At 48.0% G+C, this 21,927-nt stretch overlaps 1 protein-coding gene across 3 annotated transcripts in view; it reads left to right on the plus strand.

The window, feature by feature from the left end:
• The window catches only part of sema6e (sema domain, transmembrane domain (TM), and cytoplasmic domain, (semaphorin) 6E), a 123,979-nt gene that overhangs the window by 61,689 nt on the left and 40,363 nt on the right, over positions 1-21,927 (plus strand). For all 3 annotated transcript variants that reach the window (XM_056603028.1, XM_056603030.1, XM_056603029.1), the window contains 5 exons: positions 11,710-11,925; positions 15,257-15,371; positions 16,222-16,279; positions 20,419-20,475; positions 21,532-21,633. In XM_056603028.1, coding sequence (XP_056459003.1) covers positions 11,781-11,925; positions 15,257-15,371; positions 16,222-16,279; positions 20,419-20,475; positions 21,532-21,633 — 477 coding nt within the window. In that variant the 5' untranslated portion in view covers positions 11,710-11,780. The remainder of the gene's footprint in view (positions 1-11,709; positions 11,926-15,256; positions 15,372-16,221; positions 16,280-20,418; positions 20,476-21,531; positions 21,634-21,927) is intronic.

A 21,927-nucleotide genomic window follows, 5' to 3' on the forward strand; every position in this document is an offset into this window, starting at 1 on the left:
TGCACCCCTGATGCTACAGGGTCGAAGGAGCTAAACTTCATTTGAGCCCCAATTAGAGGCCCCTCGGAGCGGCCTCGGATGAGCCAGCTGCTGGGAGCTTATCCTCCTCCAGGTGCCAGCGGATCTCTCCATTATCTCCTCCAGGACCTGGCCTCTGCCTCGCTGCTCAGACCCATTAGAGGCCTGGGAGAGGAACAAATGAAAACCTCCAGAGTTGAGTCCTTCTCGGGCCGCACAGAGTCAGGGAAAGTCCCCCCCCCCCCCCCCCCCCCCCCCCCCTCCCACCGTCTGAAGGGCGATCAAGGAGTGTGGGGGTTTCCATAGAAACTCAATGTTCCACGCTTAATGTCAGGAGACCTCTTTCTGTGAATTGAAGTTTGCCGGCTTGAAATGAATTTAGTTCACGGTGCGTACAGCCTGGGCCACAGCGGTGTTATCCGTGTGACTTTCACGGTAATGATAGTATGTTTGTCCGGTGTCACCGCTGGGCCTCTTAAAAGCGGCGCGTGATGTTTATGGTTGTTGATGGTGGAGCTGACAGTCCGTCACTGAGTGCTGGAATTGATTGTCTGGCCGATTCCAGACCAGCGAGCCGCAAGACGCCGTCACATCCTCCTCCTCCTCCTCCTCCTCCTCCTCCTCCTCCTCATCCTCCTACTCCTCCTCCTCCTCCTCCTCCTCCTCCTCCTCCTCCTCCTCCTCCTCCTCAGTTCCACTCCCATGCCTTTCTCCATCACATTTGCGCGGTGTCCTGGAGGGGGGGGGGGCACCTCTGTCCGACCAGGTAGATTTTAACGCTGCTCAAGTCGGACACGACATGGCCCCAGGCAGACGAGGAAGGGGCCGAGGTACAAGGTTCTGTACGGTATAAGGACCCGCCCGTGGCTGCAGACTGGTGTTTGCGGGGTGGGGGGAGTGGGAGGCGGGGCTGTGGGGGCTGGAGGTGAGATGGATGGCACGGCAGTAATATGACATAAACGACGCGCCTCCGGGCCCTTTTAATGTGTCTGGGTGATGTCATCAGAGGGAGACGGGCGGTAATGATGGTGAGATCAGCAGAGGCTCCGGGCGGGGGAGGGAAGGAGGCCCGCCCTGGAGGGCAGCGTTGCCCTGATAACCCTGCTCGCCCACGTCTGTGAAGCGGGATCTCTGTGCCCGCGGGGATACGGGCGACGGCGGGGGGAAGAAGTCGTTGGGCGTAGTGAACTATGGTTTCAGAGGACGTGGGCTGACAGTCTGGACGTAGAGAATCCGTGGAAACGATGGTGGTCCGGGAAAGAATGATGCAGCGTTTAATCTAGCCGGGAACAGCGAGAATGCACGGGCTGTGATGATGCTATTATCTTCAGAAGGGGTGCTCCCCCAGATCCCCCCGTCCCCCACCTTCCTGAAAGCCACGCTTGTAAACATGCTTTATATCGCTCCCCATCTACAGTCACCGTATGGCTGGCGAGAAAGAGCAGGAAAGAAAAAAATAAAATAGAGTCACTTACTTATAAAAGCCCCTTTTTCAGTTTTATTCTCAGGGTTTGCCGCAAATGCGGCAAATGTACTTGGGAATGTTCCATCTGTCTCCTCCATTCTCCTCATTGTCTCATGGAGATCGCGTGCCCCGGATAGATGTGCCTGATGGCAGTTGTGTGATTGTGTTGACAGAAGAAAATGAAAAAAAAAAAAAGGATGAAAATGGAAGAAGCAGAGCTTCTGTGGCGATTTATCTGCCTCTTGTTGGTCCCCGAGCCCGGTGCGTCTCCCAGGGTGAAACAAACAGATGGAGCCCTTCGGTCTCACACTCGCAATTGTTAGTTACGCTTTAGTTAACACTAAACAACTCTCCATTAAACCAGCGAAATATTTTTTCTTTTCATTTCACAAAGTGAGCAGTGAGCAGGAGTGTAGAAAAAATAATACAATTATCCCAGGGTGTTGCATATCTCACTCCTTTTGTGAATTTCCTGCACGCGAATAATGGAAGAATAATGCAAAAGAAATCTCCCTGCTTGGTTTCATCATATCTGAAAAGGAACCAAAGTCCTACAGGATTGATAATTCATGGTGGCGGTCTTTCAACAACTGAGAAATGGAAGAATTTGAAGTGCTTACAGTTCAGAGGGCTAATTGGTTCCGGAGGGGGGGTGAATCTGGAGATCAAAAGAGCTCCTCTTATTATATGGATCTCCCTCCCTCAGTGTCATCCCCCTAACACGGCCCTCCACCACCACCACCCCCCCCACCACCTCCGCACCAAAGCCCTACAGCTGAGGCTTCCTCACAGGGGACTGGAGGACAAAACAGTGGGGCTTTTTATTGCGAGCTGGAGGAGCCTCTGAGGACACTGTCTCCATACACTGACCAGGAGTCAGGCTGGTTGTTTAACAATGGCAGGATAAAAATGCTTATTATATTATTATTATATTATATATTATTATTCTTATAAAAATAATCTGTTACAATTTTCTCCGCTTGTGTGTCTGCGTTTTTGTTTATTTGTTGCGTGTGTATGTGTGTGTTTTTGTGTGTGTGTGGGTCTATATGGGTGTTTGTGTGTGTGTTTCTATAATTGTCTTACTGTGGGAGAAGAATGTTCTGAATAGCTGTTCTAGAAACACAGTTTTTTTGCCTTTCATTTGACTCTTGACTTGGTGCCCCCTCAGTGTGGAGCACAAAAGTGTGCCTTGTAGTTCTGGTCAATACGTTTATTCAACTGTATTGTACTCTTGTACAGCACAGATAAGATTACGGGGCGAGTACTCGCACACATTCTCTGGCAGCCGCGATGAATATCATTATTAACGTCCGACCGCAGCGGTTAACCCGCCTCGCACGGAACCAAACAGGGCCGTTTAATCGGCGTGGCTCTTCCAGTTAGCCGGGCCGCGTGGGGATGCTTTCAGCTGGGCTTTTATCTCCCTCTCCCGGCGCCCAGGGTTTATTTTAGGGCGGCTGCTGTCTTATTCTGCCCCGGCAGCAGACCGCTGTCTTAGCGAGCGCAGGCCCCCCCTAGGAACCCATCGGCCGGGCCCCAATCACAGCGGCATGATTAGATAGGTCTGCGGCGGGGCCAGCTTTCACCTACACAAGCTACCCGGCAAATCTAATCAGCAGGTGTTAGCAAAACCCCCGCTCCCCTTGCCTCTGCTGTTGTCGGTTGCGCCGCTCCGAGTGTGAGAGGGGTGAGTGTGTGGGTGGTAGTGTTGTTTAGCTTTTAAATTACCCCTTAAACTTACTTGAAATGATTTGTTTCATTAATAATATATCTAAATGTGGCATCCCTTTTTAAAACCTTGAAGATGACAATCTGGTCCCCCTTAATTGCATTCAAAGTGACCGTATAAAATTGTTATCATTATGTGCAATTGTTGTCCCAATTATCAAATCAGTTATGGCTCGAGGGAAGACAGGGACTGCAGACTTTTTGAGGATCACTATGATTGGGCGGCCTCGAGAAAATCAAGCTGACATTGTTCCTGGGTCAAATAAAAGAGGAAACGGGTCTGTGTATGCAAAACAAGTGATATACATCATCATTTTGGGTAACTGACCTATCAAACCATTTCTAATTAAGAGTTTCACAAAGAGGAGTTAGAATCCAATCATCATTTTCTGGCTTGCAGCTACACCTTAAATGTTTCAAAAAGGGTGTTAAACCTCAATAGCGGATGTAAATGGGATTGGCATTGTCTCCCTGACCGTTTCAGCCAACAGGTCTATTACACTGAGCTATGGCATCAATGGTTGTACATTGTGGCATGTAGCTACTGCAGCAACTTGTGGTGTGTATTGTAAGGCTGCAGAGAGAGGGCAAAGTCCTGAGTTTCAAACAGTGGGTCCATAATAACGCAATTAGAATTGTACAGTATAAGTGCAATGCACCAATGTACTAATGCCAATCCCCGCTCCCCTTCCTGATTTTATTACAGGGCTTGTACAGATTATTATAAAGCCACGGTGAAATCATTTCATGCAAGACAGGGAATTGTTTGTGTTCATTTGTGGCTCTGGGACTGCTTGGTTTAGTTCCTTGGGTGATCCTTGAGCATTTCTAATATTAGGAGAGCCGAGCACTTTCCCAGCCGCCACTGACGAACCCTGAGGGATCCGTGTTCAGTCGATATCGGTCGGCCGGGGCATTGGATGACTTTGGCTCCCGCTGGCGTCTGGCTCAAAGCCCCTGAAATAGATAGGTATAAATAGAATCACAAGACCAACACAGACGCTTTGTCGCTCCCTCTCTTTGTTTCTTTGCTTTTGTTTTGGGGTTTCTTTCTTTGTTTGCTTCTTTTGTTTTTTTCTTAGTTTTTTTCTTTTTGGCTTTCATTCTTTTTCGCCCCTCTCTCCCTCCCTCTCTCTCTCTCTCCCTCCCTCTTCCACTCTCTCCCAAATACAGACAACACCGACACCAAGAGGCTCTCTGCTTTCCCGCCCTTGCGTGGTGTCTCCCAGAGGTAACCTCGGGGGGGGATCCAGTTATGGTGGCCTTGCGGCGGTTACCAGTGGTTGGGTTTCTGTCAATACAGGGTTCAGGTAGTGTTTGTCAATAATCTGAATTATTGATAAGCAGGATAATGGCACCAAAAAGTTGGACTGTGTCGTGTCCGTGGAAGAGGCCATTATGCTAATGACTGTCATAATAACAACGGGATTGTTGGATCATTTTTCTTTGTTCAACGTGAGTTTGATTGCGGTGACCCAGGGTGAAACTCATTGCACGGACTAGCTAAGAGAAAGACACCCTTGGGCTTGAAAGTTGACCTTGATTGAACCATGGGGGGATGGGCAGGGTTTTAACCTGAGTTATGGGCCCTCTTCTGAAGATGAATCTGAATAATTAACTCCTGGCAGACAAATGGAGAGGACACCATTAGCGTATGAGTGATCCCTCTCCCACTGACGGCCGTCTGCTGCTTTTTTCTCCTCAAGAAGACAGAAAGACGATCGATGACCCCCGCAGCGTTTTCTCCACATCGATTTGCCCAACCAATTTAGACCGTTGCCAACATCTTACATTTGACCCTTTTTAATTGTGACGTCTCACAAACTCTGCCCCCGTGTCAGTGGGGCGGCTGGCCTTCTTACGACCATGGCACCGAGGCACACGCACGGATACCCAAATCCACAGCAGGGATTCATTCACCACACCTGGCTCTTGTTGGTATACAGGGCGCTCTTTTCAGCAGACATCTCTGACCCTCTTCGGCTGAGGAAGTTAAGTGTATGGTATCAGTGCAGCGCAGAGAGCCTTTTTTTCCCACCCATCTTGTTGACTCTTGTTCAACTTGGGTGCTACTCGCATGAAGGTGAGACCCTGGGAGGTCCTCCACCAAGGTTCAGTAGGGCAGTTTGATACTGGGGGGGGGGGGGGGTGGTTAGCCTGAGTGGGACCACTTCACTTTGTCTCTACTTGTTGGGCCAATGAGAAGTGAGCAGCCAGCCCCCCCCCCCCCCCCCCCCCCCCCCCCCCGGGAGCAGCATGAGTGGCATGGGGGACAAGGGGAGGTCCTAACCTCTCCTGACATTTCATTGAACACATTTTATTCCCCCAACGCCACCCTGCCTTCTCCTCGCATCAAGGAAAAAAAAGGGGCAGAATGAGACTTCTTTATACTGACACTAGTCGTCTGACATACTAATCTCAGGACTAAGAGACTGCTGGGACCATTGATTTTCTCCTCCTGCTATGAGACACGGAGCCTCACTTTACTCGTCTATGACCCCAGATGCTAATGGACTAAAATGTTGTCACAATGTCCCCCAGGAGCCCCTTTTGTTTTTGGCACTCAGGATCCTCCCTGAGTTTCCGTCTCCGCTCCCTGACATGTTCTTCTCCTTCTTCCTTGGCGTCATGAAGACGGATGACATTTAATTTCTCAGATCTTGTCAGGCCGACGGGAAAGTGAAGAGACAACCGTCTGAAACAGCTCTGAACCCTACGGTCGACTTTCCTAACGCGGTGACATTTAATTATATCCTTGCTCCATCATATACTTACGTTTAATAGCTTTATAATTTATTATTTATTCATCCTGCTTTGAGTTTAGTGGAGGTTCTTGATCAAGGACGCCGACAGGCAGGCTGGGGACATGGGAATCAAACTCAGATCCTTTCACCTGGGGGTCAAACACCTTAGAATGGCATCCCACTAATCAGTTAAATTAACTATGTTGGAGAAAAATATTCAGCGTATTGCCCTTACAGGTTCTAAACCTTATTTGGCCATTCAATCTTGCTGTTGGCAATAACTTTTGAATGAAGCTCTTTTTTTTACAAAGGCAAGAAAAAAATAAGCCTTATTGCTAAGCCCACTGATATCAGATTGTGAACTGAGAGTGGAGTGGTCTGACCTTACCAATCTGTACCTCTATCAGCTATAAAAACATGGCGGTGGAAAGCCTGCAGGCGAGTGTTCCCGGTGACCAACAGTCATCTCGTGGAAGCACTCTCCACAGACCCCCCTAATTGGCTGCTCTCTTTGACTACAGAAGGATGAACTCATTTGCAGCAGCACAAGACTCCCTTCTGAGAACAAGCCCGGCGAAATCTTCCCTATATCCTGTGGGGGCCTCTTCCCAATTATTACCCAATGATCTCTGATCCCAATTCCAATTTCCCAGACGACGTCGGCCTGGTTAGCCATTGGAAATCCAATTAGTGGAGATTCCCCAGTCTGAGGGGGTCACTCAGGGACCACCGACGTCCCCCAGGGGGGCGGGGGGGGGGGGGGGGGGGGTGGTGGTTCTAGGGAGATGAGTCCTTTAACAAGTATGTTCCACAGTTACTCTGAAACTTCCGATAGCTTCCAATGAATACACAACATGTGCCGCGGGGGGGAAGCTCCTTGGAAAACGTAGGTGTTCTTCTGAAACGCTCGGAGGGCAGATGTGATGTTCATGAACGTCCAGGGCTGTGGGCTTGATGGAGCAGCATGTGACTCGAGTCATGAGACTGTGGGCAGATACTGGCCCCTGGATGGATCATTGAGAACACGGCCTGATATGGACTACTAGACCCTGCCTGGACAACAAGCGCTATTGTGCTGCCGAGCTCCATTCACATCATGGGGTTGTTTTTCCCCCTGCCTCAAATCAAGGTCCCATGGAATTGTTTTTGCAGGTCAATGTGTTTTAAGGTAAAAGTAGTGTAATGTCATTGTGAACCTCAGTTATTATTGAACCATTTTCTTACTTGAAAGAACTTTTAGAGGCGGAAGTGAATCATTTCGTTTTCAATGGATTCCGAGAGGTTTTCATTGTTACTCAGCATGAGTTATGTTACTAAACACACAAAAGTGCTGTCGTCACTGTGTTGCTGCTGTGCAGAATAGTCAACGTATTCAGAAGGTTTTCAGTAGGTCACGGGCGCGTACGGGAAATGTCAATAGTACGACATGTCATACTAGCAGGAGCTTAAGGGAGAACGGTGAACTGCTTGCCATTTTCTGTAAAGACACACCTCATCCATAAAAATATGAGGACACCGCGATCGCCATAACAATTTGATGGAGCCCGGCCGAGAAAGCTAACAGCTAATGGTCTGTCGAGAGCAGAGGGTAATGTGGCTAATCGCTTTCAAAGTGATAGAGGAGACCATGGAGTTGATATGGGCTTATATAAATATACACCATGAGTATAATGGGAGAGTGGTGGGTGGGACCTTCTACTTCGCCAGGAGCCAAGCAGATCACATATCCTGAGCACACAGAAGAATGATTGGATCAGAGGGGCATTTCACTCCCTCACTGTCTAAAATTACTCTGATCCAACTCGGTTCTCTGAAACCACCTGCTTGGCCCTAAAACACTAGCAAGGTTTGCGGTGGAATAGGTTTTTGCGCTGTGTTTTCTTTGCCGACGGCAGGTGGCAGGAAATATGTCCCCAGAGCCGACAGATGCTTCACTAGCATCGCAGTTGATTGAGGATAAAATTGTCATTCAGGATTTTAATTGTATCATTTTTTTTCTCTGTATGGAGCAGTGGTCCCCAGCCAAATGAAGCACAATGACATAAAAGTTTACGAGGGAGAATGTATCTACGATCGGGCTCCCAATTGTTTCCTATGGATGAGACGATGGCCTCATGTTTGCATAAGGCAAACATACGACAAGACGTATTTCCCGCGGCGGTACGTTTATTTCCTCATTGTCTTATTTGCGCTGTGGCGCTTCCTCGGGGGGGGGGGGGAGTTTTTCATGAACAAGGACACTCGGGGTTGACGTCTTATCATACAAAAGACTGCCGTCGGCTAATCAAAATGAATGTACCTTAATCAATCGCGTGTTCCCCAGCCACCCTGCGCAGAGGAGCCCGCTGCATCCCAGAAGACTTACCCAGTCCACGTCATTAAATACAAAAGTGTTCGGAGTACCGCCCCGCCCTCGTTCCAAACATACAGAACCCGGGACAGGGGGCAAGGGAAAGGGCGGCGGTACAGGGGGGAGAGAGAGAGAGAGAGAGAGAGTGTGTGTGGTGGTGGTACAGGATAAGCGAGCGGCACACAGGCTTATGATCCTTCGACAGCTGTCAGCCCATCAGACCCCTCAATGCCATGCAGGAAGGTCAATTAACTGATTAGAGTCAGTGCCGGGGTTAGATTAAGAACCAATCACAAGATCCGCATTCCCGGAGGGAGATGCATCGCTGTGTGTTTAAGATGCCAGGGTGTGGCATGTTTGTGACGGTGCAAAGTCATTTAGCGTTCCAGCCGTCAAGGAGCGTCGGGCGGCAGCCGGTATGGGTTGCAGGACATGAATGGTGTTCCTTTGAACCAAACGCGGACACAGGTTAGGGCTTCGCTAATAGAGAACCGCTGCCTCGACGGTGTGAGGACTTCTGAGAGCACATCTGAGATTTCAAATGCTGCGCGCTTGGATGGTTCACCTCTAAAGGCTTTTATAAAGCCATTTCTCGCAGTACTGTGTGCTCGCGAAGTCCCAGCGCTGATAAACTACTTACGGTGGGTATTTTGGTTCTTTTGAGCTGGTGATTGTTGAAAGACCTGGGGAACACATTCCCTGATAGTCTTTCTCAAATCTCCTGTTAGATCTTCGACTTTCATTCATGTTATATTCCTGTTTTGCCTGAAACACGTCAATCTCGCGCTAAACATGTAATGAAAAAGCGACGCTTCTGCCTTAAAGCAGCAGACGTCATGCAGTGTGTGACTGCATGGTATATTTATATTTAGGTCTCCTTTTTTCCTACGTCGACGTCACCCAGCCTTCATCCTCATGCTGACGGCTCCCTTTCAACTGGCTCCCCTCTGGGAGCTGGCAGAAACGTCACAACATCTCCCCTCCGCCCCCCCCCCCCCCCCCATTCCCATTCCCATGCAGCACAGGCTTAGAAGTACAGCCCCTACAGAAACAACCGCTTTAATTTCACCCATCACACAGCTCCAGAGAGCCAGGACCTGTACGTTTTACCGATGATTCAGAAGGCATTGTTCAATCGAGGACTGGTCCTTATGAAGTCGATGTGTTTGTCAAGTAGGCATCCCATGAAATCTTGCATGTTGGTATGGAAATAGGTGTTGGATTATATCCTAAGGCCCCTGATTCAAACTCTTGACTGCTTCCTGCATCCGTGCCCAAACAAACGGAGATCAATCCTGCAATTGATCATAAGCCAAATTTTGATGTTTTACGGTTTTGAGAGGAAAATCAACAACAACAACAAGAACATGAAGAATCAATGATGTGTTAATGCTTCTGAAGATATTGTGCTCTCTTAACCTCTGGCCCTGCTTGTTGTGGGAACATGAGCTGATGTTTGTTTCAATGTCTTGCACACGATCTGCGGTCGGTTAGCTCACTGTGCGTGACTAATTTTCACATGCTCTTGGCAACGTTCCTTTTGCTAAGTACCCCACAGCTTGTCAATAACTGACCTCTGCCTCCTCTCAGCGCATGTTTGCTCCGATATAGGCACGATTTAGGCCAGGCTGTTTGCATATTGTTTACTCCCCGTGCAGTATTTGTGACGGATGGAGGATTGTTTACAGCTCTTTTTATATGCTTGCTCGGTGATGCTGGCATATAGTTAATCTACAAGGAAAAGAAACCATAGTGCACTCAATCAAAACAAATTTGTCGTTATCACACTCTTAAACCCTGTAATCTCCCGTGGCATCGGAGACGGTGAGCGAAGCTGTGAGACACAATGGATTTTCCAGGCGTTCCCCCCTTTTCTCGGGAGATTTTTATCGGATGTTTTTTGTCCCATCTAAGAAGCCCTGCCGCTTTTTAGGTAAGCACAGCAAAAAAACACAAACGCGGCATATTAACCTAATCCATCAGTTCTAGTGTCGTCGTACATCACCGCTGGCGCGCCTTACGGGCAGTTATATCTCACGGTACAAACAGGAGCGTGGATCACGGCGTCCGCTCCATTTATCGCGCCGTGCCGCTCTGCTCCACCTCGTCACTAAATGCAGGTTTATCCCCTGGGGAATATAAATGAAGCAGCCCCATATCAATATCCATGGCAGGTTATATCTCGCTTAACCAGGTCAACCTGCGACGGGGAAGAGAAGCCAAACCTCGGAGTGGCTTTGTAGAAGCGGAGGACACTGAGCGTATGGTGTTGTTGTGTTTCGGGGGACACACAGGTCAACGGTGTCAATGTTTCAGCTAATCGCCAACCTGTCCATCCGTCGCTGTCTCTGTCCCCTGGCTTAACAATCAGATGGGGGGAAATGAAAATACACCATGCACGTCAACAATATACCACAATTGTACAAGCGGCTACAGGCAGGGTTTAAGTCTATCTGAAAGGCTTCAATCAGGGTATGTTTTAAGTCTATCTAGAAAGGCTTCAATCAGGGTATGTTTTAAGTCTATCTAGAAAGGGTTCTATCAGGGCAGGGTTTGAGTCAATCTAAAGGGTTCTTTCAGGACAGGGTTCAGAGTGAGCTGTGGACTTTGGTAGTACAGGGCATCTGGTTCTGTCTGGTCGTCCGCGGAAGACAAGAGTTTGTTAGTTAGTAAGACAGCTGTATCAGTGGCTGGGCTCTTGTGGCTTACCTTTGCTGTTTACACCTTCCTTCCGGCTTCACTGGCAGCCTGTTGTGATTGCCTCTCTCTATATCAGTCTTCTTTTTTCTCGCGCTCCTCTCTCTTTCTCCACTTCACTATCTTTCTGTGTTTTCCTCTCCCTTTCTGTCTGCTGTCTGTTTACAGAGCTAGCATCACTCAATAACATCGCTGCATTGAAATAAAGCACTACATGCTAATCAGAGCTAGGCAGGCTACCTTGTGTGCTGTTGCGAACATTCATTACTCCAGCATATCATTGTAATTAATGCCTTACAATGTTGTAAATATTCCTCTATGTTCAAAGCAAACACATTTGAGTCAAAATATCTCCATATATTTGTGGATTAATTGATTTTCAGCAGACAAGAAATTAATTCATTATGATTTGATTATCAAATAATTGCTATTTGTAATGTTCCAAACCTTTTAATGCTTATACTTTTCAGCAACTGAAATATGTATTTTTTCTGTGTTTCAGATCATTTTATAAAGAGAACTAGAGAGAAAACACAAAAGCATTTTGCGATCCTTCAGGACAATCAATAGACTGTAGATCAAATGCAATCAAACCGAAATGTATTTTAGTGGCAGCCCAAAGGGCAGAACATCCAGCAGTACACAAGCCGTCCTCTTCTAGCGTTCGCAAAGGCCTAACCTCTGTGCTCTCTCCTATCCCCCAGGTGGGGGCTGTTCTGCTGTGGGCCATGTGTTCCTGGTGAGTTCCCAGCACGCCGTCCTCCTCCCCGCCATCATGAGGCAGCAGCGTGCCGCGCCCCCCTCCCTCCTGACCGCCGCCCTGGCGCTCACCTTCGCCCTCGCCGTCTCACCCCGGCTCACCTGCGGAGCCACGCCCTTCCCTCAGGACCTGGAGCCAATCAGCATCGTCGGGCGGGAGAGTAAGTCTCTGACCCTCTGTTGCCATGGAGATTATCTGGGGGGGGGGGGGGGGGGGTTTCTGCAACGGTTGGGTGAAACCAGGCCAATTTATATATTTCTTTCTAGCAGTTGGATCTTACTGCGTTGAGTATGATACGGTAAAAGTTCAGAGAGCACACTCTGAACTGATATTTGAATTAGACCTTAATCACTTTGTACACTTTCAATCAGGCAACCTTGGGGAGGGTTTATCTGGGCGGGATGGCACAAACACTGTCTTACAGTAGCCAATCACTGGCTACCGGGTCCCCAGTTGGGGTCCCGGTCTGCCAATGCATTGACCCCTGATTGGTTTAAGAGGTGGTGGAGAGCGCGTGACCCGCGCGCTGTAATTGATCTATCTGGAAGAGGAGCAAGGCGGCCATTAGCAGAAATAGCCAGGCTAATAGTGCTATATGTGGCGCCCTGGCCCAGGTGTAATGAGAGCCATTCGTTACCCCTGGCTCCAGAAGGTGACAGGGCGGCAGTAGGCCCCCACGCTCTCTGCTCCCGCCCATTATATATGGTAATACATCATGGTGCCATGGCTAATTATCACCCCTCCCATATCAGAGAGCGGGTGGGAGAGACCACGTCACGCATGATAAGGACGAGTAGGAAGAATATAAGGGTGCTTAAACTAATGTAAACCAGTGCCTATCTTAAAATAACCCGGACACATCTATAGTCAATGCTGATTGGTAGTGATTTAAATAGTGTAGCCAGTAAAATCCCTTCCTGCACCTGATGTATTCTACAAAAAGAAATGCTGGCGAGTACCATTCTCTTTGTTTATAAGAATCACACTGTTGAAACTCCCAGAACCATTCCCCCTCACGCCAGCCCAGATACGCTATTTACCATCACACAGTTGCACAGCCAGTCAGAGTGGATAGAAAACGTTATTGGGTTAAATTCTTCTAGTCCCTTGTCTGCTCACAGAGAGGGGCTCAGTCTCACACACTGTGACTTTAGGTTTAAAGGCAGAGGCTGAGCCCCAGATGGCTCTCTGCTTGTTCCAGTGGGCGGTGTGTTCTCGACCTAAAGGTGTGTTACCCATTATACGGTTAGAACCATTGCTCTGCTGGTTCCACACGTTCCATTCAAAATACAGTTGAATGTTATGTCATCGTAGTGTCAACAAGTATTGCATAACGCCTGGCAAAGCAGTCCAAACAGGGAGCGTTGTGAATGGATCAACTCATCTGATGAGTCTGACCCAGCACTCTGTGAAATCATAGTACCGTGCCCTACTTGGGTAATGTGATACGATGCCATATGAGCAGATCAATATGTTAGATAGATGGCTTGAACTGAAATCATGTCCTATATCAAAATTAATCATGAAGGGTTTTTAATGTACAAAAGCAATCATGACGGTGCAAATTTCAGGGACTACGGCCACCGGAACTTTAACTGTTTCCTTGTGTCGACCAGAACTAAACATTGTGGGGCTTTAATGGGCATCAATATATAAATATATCAATAGTATATTATTAGGTACTGTTTGTCCAATGGGGAGAAAGTTATGCCCTGTAGCAGCACCGTGAGAGCTTGAAGCTCTGACTAGTAATTACAAGACGTCCCTTGTGCCAACACAGCTTAGTCGACTCAGGCTGACCACACCACCACCACCTTTACAAACACCACCAGCACCAGCGGCTCCAATGAGAACCGCCCCCAAGTACACCAACCTACACGGCCCGTCTTTTTCCGACTTTCAATCTTTAATCAGTGGAGCCGAGCGGGGCGGCTGGTGAAATGGACTCTCTCCGTGGAGATAGCCTTAAGATTTCAGATTGCCACATATTTATCTGCTGAAGAATTGCTAATTCAGCAGAAGCGGCGGCGCCGGTCAAAGCGTAGGCTGGAGGGAACTTTATGCAGCAGTGTTTTTTTCCGCTCAATAGTTGCTTGAGTTCTCTGAGATAAAACTCTAAACAACTAAGCCGGGAAGCTTAGATCTGGCAGACGGTCTGGTGGCAGGCAGTCTGGTGGCACGTAGTGTGCCCGTCAGGTTTTCTCCCCGGCTGAAGCATCAGATCTCAGTGTCTGCAGCTTATGTTTTGCTGTTATGGAATACTTATTTCCTTTTAATCTATTTGAGTGGCGTGAATGTGGGTTTCAGGTCCTGTGACCCCTTTTTTACTGTACTGCTCTGGCGTGAAGCACGTTGTTAAAGGTGCTACAACAAAAGGGAGCATATTGGTTTGTATTATTTTCAGATGTTGCGTTTGACCCATGGTCTGCGCACTTCAGACGGTTTAAGTGCGTTACGTTTCTGTGTGTTTATTGTTGAGTTGTTGATACTCAGACTCTTGTGGAGAATCTGATTTAAAATGAGGGGGAAAGAGATAATAGTACCATGTTGGACCACTGATATTGACTTATTTGAAATTTGATGAGACCTTTTTCCCCAAAAATGTATATGGCTAAAGAAAGACTAGTGAGCTGGACATGGTGCAACCGAGAGCAGGCCTTAAATCAGCGCTCCTCCTTCGCTCCCATGGCTCCTCTGCCATTGCTTCATCCTCTCCGCCCTCTCCAAGGAAACCTCTGATCCACCGCCAGTCTTTCGCCTCCCTTGTCTCTTGAGACATTTCTTGTACTTTTAATATCATTTGGGTTTTATTTAACCACGAAATTCAGGACAGATTACAACAAGATGACTGAACATGGGTCCCTCCTGCAAAAATGTGTCGTTTTTGTTTTCCTTAAATCATTTTGATTTCCCTTATCCTTTCCCAGTTCTGTCTCCTTCACTATGAAATGCTGTGGCATATGAGAATTGAATTGTTTAAATTGGTATGCCTTTAGTGATGTCATAATTCTATTTGAAACTTTGGAGGACATTTGGTTATTTTTCTACCCACCCATGAGCCAACATTAGCCTGAGTTCCCAGACAAGGCTTGGGCTGACTCAGATGACGCTGTGTGACCCGAAGATCTCTTTTTCTAGCTCTTGAGATTCTTAAGCACCTGTCTCCACAAGTTTTTGAGTTTAGTCATTTGCATTTTCTTGCAGACATTATTACTGACCAGGAATATTCAGGCCTCTTTCTAATTACTTTGGATGTAATCAAACTGACTAATAGTATTGAACGGCCTCTGTTGCTTAGATACTTATTTTCATTCCCCGAGTTTGACACGTTGAATAAACGAATATTCACCTGAATCAAAAAACGGCTATAAATCCCAGCATGTCAACAGAGCTTTGACAATCATTTCAATCGTTTTATTCAGACTGAGCATCATGCCTTAAATTGTTGCAGAACATTAATCTGTCTGTTCATCTCCTCTCCCTGCCCTCAGGTTCCTACCTGTACCCCAGCTTCCAGGGCCTCATGTCGGACAACGACACCGTGCGCCTAGGGCTGGACTTCCAGAGGATGCTGAGGATCAACCACATGCTCTACATCGCTGCCAGGTCAGCCTTCCACTCCTCCTCCCCCCCCATCACCAACACCACTGGTGCTCCTGCTGATGGAGTGAGCCAACTGGTTACAATCTCATCTCAATCAGAGAGAGGTGTCTGCCACTACAAACCCAACCCAAACAAAAACAGGAAATTGTCGTTGAAAGATACTCGTTAATAGTTAAAGGTTGCAGGTATATTCCCCAATATTTATCCTTCTATCTCTTAGAGTTTTCTACTTTATGCCACTTCAAGAACAGCTAAAAGTGCACAGCTTAACTGGCGCTTTTAGAAGAGTACTGTTTGTACGCTTTGCCTGCCAGTCACCTCCTGGTGGTGCATCTGGTTTTGTTTACCAGCTCCCTGCAGTCGCCATTTAAATGCTGGCAGGAGCTCCACACGTTCCTCCAGCACACCTCTCATCTAAATTGCATCAAGCTATTCTCTAAGAAGGTCACAGGTTAATTGCCTCAAAAAGGTAGGCAGACCAACCCGCTCCGATCACTTTGTTTGGGTAAAATACGTTCTGCTGCAAGGCTGGCCCTGACCCAAACGCCAACAACACTTTCTCTGCCAAGTGCTGCATACAATTAGCTATGGACTTAATATTTTCCCCCGACTGGGTGTGACAAAGTGCTTGGCTCACGCTGCAACGTGATTCATATTGGTACTTTGTGTCATTGTATTGGGAAAACGGGCGTTGTTCTTTTGTCCGTCGTAGTTGGGACACCTCTCTCCAAACTTTGTCGGCATAAATAGTGAGTCAGACCTTAGTGTGAGAGGCCATGTGTGGGAGAAGACGTGGGGGGCTAATGTATAGGCAGAGGGATGTTAATGTTTATTTTGTTTTACTTGCTTCCAGGGACCACGTGTTTGCCATAAATCTGCCCGCCTCCTCTGAGCGGATCGTCCCCATGCAGGTAAGCGCCCACTCCTGCCCGTTTGCTATTCAGCCCGCTTGTTTCATCTGTTTCTGCTCATGTCACCACTATTCTGTTGAAGGTTTGTTTTGTTGGAAATATTCATATTTTATCAGCTTGGTTTGATAGTCCGTCAAATTTATACAAGCAGCAGAACGTTGTGTTTTTCCCATAAAAAAAAAAATATTATCTAAGATTTGTGCGAGCCCATCTGTTCTCCGAAACACAATCCCTGCACACTCATTTGACTAACCAAACACTTGTTCTTACATTTAAGATTAAGGACTTTAATTTCATCCACTCCGGTGTTTTTTTCACCCGCTACATGACGACAAATGGGTCGGAGTGAATTCTCATATATTACCCAGAATTCAGTCTAATTATTTCCCTGCTTCCTTCCTTCCTGCCGAGCTTCAAAGGGGATTGCGATCTTACTCATAATAAAACCGAGTTGTCCTCGTTTGAGGCGTTCATGAAGATATATTTCTACCTTAGGTAGAAGGATGTTCTTGCCACTGCGAACTGTAATTCAAGGCACATTGCTTTTAGAAGATAATTTTATGCCCTGGAATTTTCATCAGCTTCTCCACTACATCCATTTCTACGACCAAGATGTTCGACGAAATGTTGATGTCTCGAAATGTAAATGTCTCATTATTCTCCCCCCCCCCCATGCTGTTTGCCTGCCTCCTTTCTTCAGGCATTAAGCATCTCTCTCCAGACGTATATCCAATGCACCCAGCCCGCTGCTCCACCGGCTTTCTGAAGTGCCGCTCGTGCTTCTGTCTGAATCTAATTTGTCAAACACGATTGCACTTAAATAAGAGCCCTGCGAGGCGCCCGGGACTTTTTGTGTGCTTGCGTTTAGAATTAGCTTTCAACACGGCTGTCCACTCCCCCGAGCCCGCCGCCAACGCCGCTGCCGCCGCCGCAGCCGCCGCCGCAGCAGCTCAGGTGTCGAGGAGTTCCCCGCCATCGATCCGACTCTCTGACTTGTTGACTGCTCCGGGCGCTGCCAGGCTCCCCCGGCGACAGGACGGTGTTGCACCGTCATCTCTCTCCTCTGCCGGATTGTTTACGATGGATGTTCAATGCGTGTGTGTGTGTGTGCGCGTGTGTGATTGTGTGATGAGTGTGTGTCTCCCCGACATGCAAAGCGCCTTGGCTCCGGATGAAAGGCGCGAGCATGTATTATTTATTTGAGTCATTATGAGTGCTCCAGTGTGTCAGACATGCAGCGGGAGGACTTTAGAGATGTTCCGGCGCTGCACACTGAATCTCCTCCTCCCCCCTTCCTCTCCCACTCACGGCCCCTGAGTGCCAGCTGCCTGAGCGGGGTCGTTAGCACGTGACCGAGCGTGATGGAGCCGCCCGTCCGCTACGTCATGTCACACCCTTGTCCCTTGCCCTGGATCCCACCTCGATGTGGTCCCTTGTCGTTTTTCACCTTCCTCTGCGTCATCGCTCGCTGGGTAGGCTCCAGTAACTGTGCGGACTGCAACCCCCGAGATGCTTTCACATCCCGCCGTCTTTAAGAGTCTGGAGCTCCTGAGTTGAGTGGCACTCCGATTCCATCTCCATGACTACGGATGTAACTGCAGATAGTTAAGACTCTAAATCTCGAGGATCCAATTCTGCCAGGGTCTGAGAGAAAGCTTCTGTTTGTATCTTTTAACCTTAACTAAATTAACGCATTTTTCAGCCGGTGTAAATGTACCATGCATACATTAGAAACACAGTTTAATCCGATAACATCCGGACGGTGTGAAGAGGAAGTGGGCTCACATTGAGACCGGATACTAATTCCAGCCATGAATTCTAACCTTGAATTCTAAGAAAGCATTTTTCCTAGGGTGCAGCGCCCATGATTGGAGCATCATACTTCAGTTTACTTGTGTTAACAATATGTGCAGCCTCTCTTGCATACCGAAAGCTCATTATCATGCATGGTTCATCGAAAGTTTTAACAAACATTCAAAGAATGAACCCCCTCCCACGAGTCATTTGCATTCTCCTGCCTCACCTCAACGTTGAATGATTCAAGGTATTAGCCAAGACTCCACAACAACTGTTGCCTCTGGTGCCTCCTACTCATTCGCTAGTCAGAGTGGGTCCCGTGCTGCTCGTCAAAGGATATCAGTTCGCAAGCTGGACAGACTCCTGACAATACAACGTGCGAAAAGGTTTGAAATGCAAGATATAAACACACTGGGTGTGATCAAAAAGGTTATCTGGATGGATTATAAAGCGAGAGATTGCATGCTAATATGAAGAGTAAGTAGTGCAATGCTTTATAGTCACTGTGTTAGATGTGTCCCTCTGTCGGTTTCAGGAGCCAGCAGGGTTTGGCTTGAACAGTATTTTTGCACTGCTGGATAGATTTTGTGGATCTGACCCTTATTATAAAACACAGCCTTTTCCTAGCTTCAGGCCACGTCAGGGCCCTGAGAGCGCCAGAAACCTGGCACTGCTTACGTTTTATGGATAGTTTTGTAGATTTCGAGGGGGAATTTGTCCAGAGTTCATGTTGATTTTCAGCCGTGCTCTTTGTGGAATACATGCACTTGAGATCCTCGGGTACTGGTTCCAGACCACCAAATATTATGGTCTGTCTGCGATGGTGTGGACTCTAGGGTTATGTTAACTAACCAAAATGGCAGTTTTCTGTTGTTTTGTTCCTGCTGTTACCCAAGTTGTCAAGTAAGCTGTTTTTGATGGGTGGTGGCCAAGCAAGACAATGAAGAGTTAGCTCAGTGTAGCTATGCGTAGCTCGTGAGGCGTAGTAAAGAATGGTGTAGCTCATAATGTAGTTCAGCGGATGTAACTGTTGCTAATAGTATGGTTTAGCTTAGAAGTACTTAATTTGTATCTTAACGTTGCTTTTAGTGTAGCTCATAGTGTAGCTTAGCATTGCACATTGTGTAGCATAGCTCACAGCATAGCTAGTAGCATAGCGTAGTGTAGTTTACCATGGGTCATAGAGCAGCAGCAGGATCCCTGATGAAATCCAATTGAAAGTGGGATGACTCTTGAAGTGGAGCTGGACCAGATGTTACTTCATCCCTCATTTAAAGAGCGCGTGACCCACTATGTCAGAAGGAAAAACTGAGTTTTGGGTGTAGAGTTTTAGCGAGGGGGCATGTTATTATCCCCATGGTTATGACCCACGCCAACTTTCTGATACTTTCTGGGTTTGTTGTTTATGAGCATTATATTTAGCATTGTTGTATATTAAGTGTGCCACACACAGTAGTGTTACACAATAGGTGTCCGGGAAGCCTAATCCTCACAAACGGCTATGAAACAAGCCGCTACCCGGACTGCACTCCACACGGGCACACTGCCCTCGTCTTAACATTGGTTACTTGGCTCTGCACGCAAACAATGTTCTTTTTGTGACACCCAAGTGCCTTTTCCGAGGCAAAGGCACCTAGATACGTAGACAGTTGCCATGTGATATTCAATTTAGTTCTCTATAAATTGGGGTCTTATTTCAGTAACAGTGATAAAATGTCATAGTTAACTACGTTGAAGATCATATATGTGTGTGTGAGTGTGTGTTTGCCTGTACGTGTGTGTGTGCGGGTTCATATTAGACATATGACCAAACAAAGATAAACGAAAAACATCTTGAAGATGAGTATGGTACGTGCGTGGCGGTGTACGCGTGCACGGCTCCAGGTGGAGAGCCCAGCGCCTCGCCCGGGGACCGGGGAGGATAATAGGATGTAATTAACGTCGACGTACATCACCATGCTGGCCGCGGTACAGAAGCAACCACCCCAAGGTTGTTTAACCCTGGTGCTCTGCGGTTATGGTGGATCTGGAAGACACCTTGCTTTTCTTCTGTTGTTGTTTTTTTTCCTTTGTTGACGAGCGGTAATACCTTCATGTTCTACCGCCCCTCTGGCTGGGTGCCTCGCCCTGCCCCCCCCCCCCCCCCCCCCCCCCCCCCCCCCCCCCTGACCGGTGGGGTCCTGTCTGTCGTCTTTACCCCGGGACGGTATATTGAAGCTAATGAGAGTTCCAGCGCAGCTGTCTGTTAATGGGACTGGAGCGCTGGAGAACAGCGAGAGCCGGGTGGTCCTGGGAGCCCGGCCCGTCACCGCTGACAGCTTGGTGTCTGTTCCCTCTTTCAGAAGCTCACTTGGAAGACCAAGGATGTGGAGAAGTGCACGGTGCGGGGGAAGAACAGCGTGAGTAGCAGCCCCGCCACGCACGCGCACACGCGCATGAACACACACGCACGCGCCCACGCCGACACAAACGCGCGCATACGCACACGTACGTTCACACACAAAAACAAATGCGCACACCATGCATTGCAGAAGGATGCATATACAGGCACACACACACACACACAAACGGTTACACACACAGAGACATGCATAAACATACGCACATTAAACACAAACACTCAATCACACACACAAACGCAAAGACACCTACGAACAAACACACAATTACACACGCAAGACGGACACATCTATAAGCAGAAAGCCATGCATAAACAGACACACACAGGCACAGACAAGCACAGACTCTCTCACACACACACACACACACACACACACACACACACACACACACACACACACACACACACACACACACACACACACGTACAAAAAACACCGTCACACCGTCACACAGCCTCATGAATAAAACAACAGTTAGAATTCCCTGAACAGATACACACACAAACACACAAAGACACACACATGCATGGATGTGCACGCATAATCCCACCCCTGCCACCAACTGATAATAACACAAAGACACACATAAATTGCAAGTCAAACAACCACACGCACGCACACACACCACAGATTCATAAACTTTTCATCTTGCCCAATTGGCTATTCCTGGTGAAGTGTATGTGGTTGTGTGTTTGTGTGAAACTTTCTTTGTTTTGGCCATTATGTGCCAGTCTGTTGTGTGTGTGTCGCTGTATCTGTGCGTCCGTCCGTCTGTCCGCCCGTGCTCGTGTGTATGTGTGAGTGTGTGTCTGTTTGTGTGTGTGTGTGCGTGTGTGTGTCCAAGTGCATGCGTGCACACATGCAGGCCATTCAGTTTGGGGGCTCTGCTCTGTTTATGTGCCTGTCTTTTCAATATGCCGTGCGCGTGTGTAGATGGGACTGTGTAAAGACGTCAACACCTTCACATCAGTCCTAGCTGTCTGTAGTTGTGGCCCGGGTTGCCAGGTGTCCCCCATGTACAGCAGTAATGCGGGGCTGCTTTACTCCCTGCAGGACGAATGCTACAACTACATCAAAGTCCTGGTCCCACGCAACGACGAGACGCTGTTCGCCTGCGGTACCAACGCCTTCAACCCCGCCTGCCGAAACTACAAGGTGAGCACGGCGGTGTGGCACGGCTGTGTGGTGTTACATGGCGTGTGGTGTGCATGCTGCTCCCGTGTGAGCCTAGGACAAGAGATCTAAAGTGAGCTCGGATACAGACACACAGATTCAGATGCACTTCGGATCAAGAACGGGTTAGTCATGAGATCATACTTTGCCGAACCCAGATGGGAAATTCTCAAGGAGCCCTGCAGGAAATGGACGGGATCAAACCCATTGTCACACTCTAGCCAAAGTTCTGTGCTGCCAGGGAATCAGAGGCCTCTGTCTGAGTCTACTAACTGG

The sequence above is a fragment of the Gadus chalcogrammus genome, chromosome 11 (genome assembly GCF_026213295.1).
Source record: "Gadus chalcogrammus isolate NIFS_2021 chromosome 11, NIFS_Gcha_1.0, whole genome shotgun sequence".
NCBI classification, from domain to species: Eukaryota; Metazoa; Chordata; class Actinopteri; order Gadiformes; family Gadidae; genus Gadus; species Gadus chalcogrammus.